The 5,385-nt window shown below is 38.0% G+C and overlaps 1 protein-coding gene across 3 annotated transcripts in view; it reads left to right on the top strand.

Moving 5' to 3' along the window:
• Positions 1-5,385, top strand: part of LOC107625545 (acylamino-acid-releasing enzyme) — a 7,935-nt gene that overhangs the window by 1,488 nt on the left and 1,062 nt on the right. For 2 of the 3 annotated variants that reach the window (XM_016328207.2, XM_021116053.1), the window contains 13 exons: positions 322-480; positions 564-1,101; positions 1,601-1,822; positions 1,921-1,989; positions 2,215-2,353; positions 2,500-2,651; positions 2,745-2,827; positions 2,918-3,045; positions 3,145-3,223; positions 3,740-3,917; positions 4,248-4,308; positions 4,502-4,624; positions 4,993-5,190. In XM_016328207.2, the coding sequence (XP_016183693.2) occupies positions 322-480; positions 564-1,101; positions 1,601-1,822; positions 1,921-1,989; positions 2,215-2,353; positions 2,500-2,651; positions 2,745-2,827; positions 2,918-3,045; positions 3,145-3,223; positions 3,740-3,917; positions 4,248-4,308; positions 4,502-4,624; positions 4,993-5,190 (2,129 nt within the window). The remainder of the gene's footprint in view (positions 1-321; positions 481-563; positions 1,102-1,600; positions 1,823-1,920; positions 1,990-2,214; positions 2,354-2,499; positions 2,652-2,744; positions 2,828-2,917; positions 3,046-3,144; positions 3,224-3,739; positions 3,918-4,247; positions 4,309-4,501; positions 4,625-4,992; positions 5,191-5,385) is intronic. The other variant, XM_021116054.1, reaches the window with a different exon arrangement.

Here is a 5,385-nt window from a genome sequence, read left to right as displayed (position 1 = left end):
ACTGGTTAAACTTAGAATTTTTTTTTTAAAAATTCTAATTTTTTAAATAAAAAACAAATAAATCTTTAACTAATTAAAATCATATTTTAAAATAGAGACCTATTTATTATTTTCTATTCCTCGTCTCTACTGATTTTCCCTTGGACGTTACAAAAAATAAAAGGAAGGTGATGGTGCATCGATGTTCTCTCTGATGGAAGAATTATTATATTGCGTCAACTGAGTGGCACACCCAACTTATCCGGTGCGCAGTAGCACGCGCCGCATTTGCTAATACCTTTCAACTTTCACCATCTCCCTCATCTCTTCTTTCATCTGCAGCAGCATCCACAGCAAGATCCATGGCGACTCCGAAAGCCGCGGAATTTCCCTCCGGATTAGACGAATCCACTGAGCAAGACTACGCTTCTCAGTCCAACCTCCTCCGAGAGTTTGTCCCCATCCCCTCCATCGACACCGCATGCCTCCTCAAATCTCCTAGTAAGCTCTGCTAACTAACTAACACTCTCTTATCTCTCTTTCCAACTAACTTCCTAACTACCTCTAACGGCTCTAACTGCCAGGCTCTGATTCCGAGTCCCAAGCAATGTTCGCCGTAAGCCAGCCCAACCTGGTTGCTAACAGGAAGAGGAAGTTCATTCTCTCCTCCACCATTCTCAACACCGGCACCTCCCCCACCTTTCACTGGGCTCCCTTCCCTGTCGAGATGTCCGGTGTCTCCGCCATGATCCCTTCTCCTTCCGCTTCCAAGCTCCTTATCATTCGCAATCCCGAAAACAACGAAAGCGCTACTCGCTTCGAGGTTTGGAACTCCTCGCAACTCCAACGAGAGTTCCAAGTCCCCCAATCAGTTCACGGCTCTGTCTATACTGACGCCTGGTTTGAGGGAATTTCTTGGAACTCCGATGAAACACGTGTGGCGTATGTGGCTGAAGAGCCAGCTCCTGCAAAGCCCTCCTTCAATGATCAGGGCTATAAGAAAGGTGCTTCCAACGATAAGGATTGTGGCACATGGAAAGGTCAGGGAGAATGGGAGGAGGACTGGGGAGAAACGTATGCCGGAAAGAGGCAGCCGGCACTTTTTGTCATCGATATCACCAGGTTCCGTATTAACAGGGTAAACCACTATTTTGGCATTAGAAAGATTCTAATTCCGACAAGATAGCCTAAAGAAACATTCATAGCCCACAAATATCACACAAGTTTGACAAACTTCACCACTTTTGTGATCTTTGGGGGTCACAATTGCTTTTTCTTTCACTCGGGAGCTAATATGTTGGAACTAGAATCTTTGGAGTGCCAAAATGATAGTTTGAGTTAAGCCCCAACACAGTCCCTCAAATTGGTGCCGCACACTAAAATAGTCCACAAGAACTCAATTGCATCAATTAGTCCTTGATATTGGTAAGTCTACTATGTTAGTCCCTCGGCCCTCAAGTGACTCATTAAGAATCTCACAGACTATTTTAGTGCACACCGCCAATCAGAGGGACCACTTTTGGACTTAACTCTGATGATTTAACATTTTCGGGGTTTTTTTTGTTTGAATTCCATGTCAAATTGTGCCATGATAGTACTAACTGCAATACTTATAATACAGTGGCGATGTGCAAGCTGTCAAAGGAATTGACAAATCTTTGAGTGTTGGCCAAGTTGTTTGGGCTCCATCAACCAAAGAAGGCTCAGAAAAGTATTTGGTTTTTGTTGGATGGTCATTTGAGACAAGAAAGCTTGGTATCAAGTACTGCTATAACAGGCCTTGTGCATTATATGCGGTTAAAGCACCACACCCTCACTCAAAAGCTAATGAAGCTGAGATTCAGTATGTCACTTCACTTCAGATTGGATTTCATTTTGAAAGTTAATATTTATCGTTTTGTTTCATACACCGAGCTGAATTATGAAGGTGTACTCATGTAGATCAACCGAAGATATCCAGGCACTCAAGCTTACTGAAACCATAAGTAGTGCCTTCTTTCCACGGTTCAGGTAAGCCGGTACTTACTATCCCAATACACATCAGGATGAACCTTTGTTTGTTTTAGCTCTATTTGTTTCATATGCTGGAGGAGCAAGTTAGAATTTCGTAAAATTTACAGGGGTCGGTCGCTTGTAACCGGTTCATCTAAAACTAAAACACTGAATTACTAGAAATGAGTATGTGAATTTGATTGCTATGCTTATGATTCCTCTATGTTAAAAATGTTCTACCAGCCCAGATGGCAAATTTCTTGTATTTTTATCAGCAAGAAGTTCAGTTGACTCTGGAGCCCACTCTGCTACAAATTCACTTCATAGACTTGATTGGCATACTGACATGAAGCAGTACAAATCTGCAAAAGTTTATGATGTGGTAAGATTCCTGTTATGCTTATTTAACATGCAAGGATTGTTGTTGAGCTTTATGATTTTTGCTTGTATTAAGAATGAGCATTAGCTTTTTGGCTGTCATTTGGGAAATAAAAACTTATCTATTTATTTTGGTTATCAATTTCAAAGATTCCAGTTGTGATGTCTGCTGATGATGGCTGCTTCCCTGGGCTTTACTGTTTTAGTATGCTTAGAGATCCATGGCTTTCCGATGGCTACACCATGATTATACAATCTATCTGGCACAGCAATCAAGTCTTAATTTCTGTCAATGTGTTGAGGTAACCAAAACAGTATGAATTTACTTTGTATAGTTTATGCAATCCTTTAGGTGAATGAGTATGATTAACATCATACATTTTCATCAAATACAGTGGAGAGATATTACGCATCACCCCTGCCGACTCAAATTTCTCCTGGAGTCTCCTTAGCTTGGATGGGGAAAATATTCTTGCTGGTAACATTAAGCGCAATCTTGTTTTGGACCTGCCCTTCAGGAATGAAGTGATATGTTACACCTTTTTCTAACTTGTTCAACTATATGCAGTTTCTAGCAGTCCTGTAGATATTCCGCAGCTCAAGTATGGAACCCTTGTTGAGAAGGAGAAAGAAACTGGTAATAGTGAATGGAGTTGGTTAGATGTATCAAATCCCATATTCAAATGCTCAGATAAGGTTTTGGTTAATTTTCTTTTTGTAATAATTTTTATGGATAAATTTTTTGTGAAAGAAATATCCTATATGCTAAAAGAGTGTCACTGGGATCTGCTACAGGTTACATCTTTGCTGTCCTCTCTCGAGTTCAGTATAATGAAGATCCCGGTTAAGGATGGTTCTGAAAGCCTAACAAAAGGTGCTTGACTCACTTTGGTTCTCTTTGGTTACAACAATATATGATCATGATAGAGTAAACGATGGCATTTTGCGCCGCACACTGCATGTTATATGTAATAGTTTTGTAAGGGGTCCAATTAACCACACAATGAAAAGGAATGTAATAGAGACAGAGATAGAAACTACCATAAAATAAAATCATCATTAAAAACAATAGAAATGAGTAACAAGTCACCTGAGTAAAACTGTAGCTTTCTTGTTTATGAGTGGTTCCGTTATGTCACTATGTCTAAACTTGCAACTTGCAAGAGTACAAAATACTGAAATTGTAGTTATTTTGTGATTGTTGAAGTCACTGGTTAGATGATTGTGATCATACCTAATGAATTTAAACCAAATTGGCTATGTTAAAAAAAATCTACAAGGTATTTCACATGTTATTTGCTCTCTCTTTGATTGTACATGAAAATAAACTCAATTTTCTTGGGGAATTGACTCGTATCTTTTCCAATTACCATTTTAAATTCAATTTCAGGTGCAAACAAACCTTTTGAGGCTATTTTTGTCACATCAAAATCCAAGAAAAGTGACACATGCGATCCTCTAATTGTGATCCTTCATGGAGGACCACACTCTGTCTCGTTATCGGGTTTTTCAAAGTCCTCTGCCTTCCTTTCTTCACTTGGATATAGCTTGTTGATTGTAAATTACAGGTAAATGATTTTCCGTTGGTGTCAAGGCATTTAGCTAAGGCCAGAAATTCTATGTTCATCATAAATCTGATGTATTGGGTTCCATTGTATTCTTTTGGAATCCTTGCATGTGTCTGCAAATGACTCCTCTACCAAATTGGATACAATTAGCTTATGTTGCATGTAAGCCTCAATTACATAATTACTAAGATTATATACGTATTGAGGCACTGCAAGAAATCCAAGCTTTCTTCAACTTTATAGCCAACATGATCCCCTTTGACTTCCAATTATAGTTGAACAATGTCTAGAATTAGTTCTTTTATATTCTCATTGCATAACAATTCTCAGAGGCTCCATAGGATTCGGCGAGGAAGCTTTACAATCTCTTCCGGGCAAAGCTGGATCTCAGGTACTTCTTTTCCCCCTAATTTATAAATTAGTAGGCTGGTTGCATTATCTGATTGTTTTTATAAAAGAAACAAAAAGAAAAAGGAAAAGACTTATCTGATTGCATCCCTACTTTAAAAGTAAGTTCAGTTATTTTTATATTATGTCGATATTTTTGTTCGGGTTGGGTCTTGATATTGGTTTGTAATGACCAGGATGTCAATGATGTTCTCACTGCCGTTGATCATGTCATTAGCTTGGGACTTGCAAGTCCTTCAAAGATTGCAGTGCTCGGTGGTTCACATGGTGGCTTCCTGACAACCCACTTGATTGGCCAGGTCTGAAATTCTGATACATATATTACTTCTGCAATATATATATATATCACGATAAAGGTTTGCGAAATAGTTAAATCAAACAGACTTTGTTAAAGTGCAGAATTATAGATGAAGCTAAGAGTATTAACTTGTCAATAGTAGAAAATGATTGAAGCAAATTATAGATCATGTAAAAGAGAATGATATTGAATTTTATGTTCATACCTCAAAAATAAGTGCATATGATCAAATTACCATGGTCTCCATTTAAGATTTTGTTTTAGAAATGTTGTCTGCCAAAGGATTTGGGCTGCCCCAATCATGCATGTTTATTGCTCCTTTTGTTTTAATATTATTCAGAGTTTGATCATATGTGTGTGATTGCTTAGGCACCAGATAAGTTTATTGCTGCAGCTGCCAGAAATCCAGTCTGTAACCTTGCATTGATGGTTGGTACAACTGATATCCCTGATTGGTGCTATGTCGAGGCTTATGGAACCTCGGGAAAAGATAGGTTCACGGAAGCGCCATCAGCAGAAGATCTGGCTCTATTTTATAGCAAGTCTCCTATTTCACATCTCTCAAAGGTTAGTCCACCATAGTAGGAGGAGTTACTATATTTTATAAAAGAATAAAAGAATAAAATGTACTTTTTGTTCTTAAATGTTTATAAAATTTTTTAAAATTATCCATAACATTTAATTCGATTTTTTTTACCTTTAACTTTAGAAATAAGTTTCAATTTTATTCCTATTATTAATTTTTTAACAGTTTTCAAATTT

Source organism: Arachis ipaensis, chromosome B02 (assembly GCF_000816755.2).
Source record: "Arachis ipaensis cultivar K30076 chromosome B02, Araip1.1, whole genome shotgun sequence".
In the NCBI taxonomy this organism is placed as follows: Eukaryota; Viridiplantae; Streptophyta; class Magnoliopsida; order Fabales; family Fabaceae; genus Arachis; species Arachis ipaensis.
The sequence above is the reverse complement of the archived record's forward strand: the minus strand, read 5'-3'. Positions and strand labels throughout refer to the sequence as shown.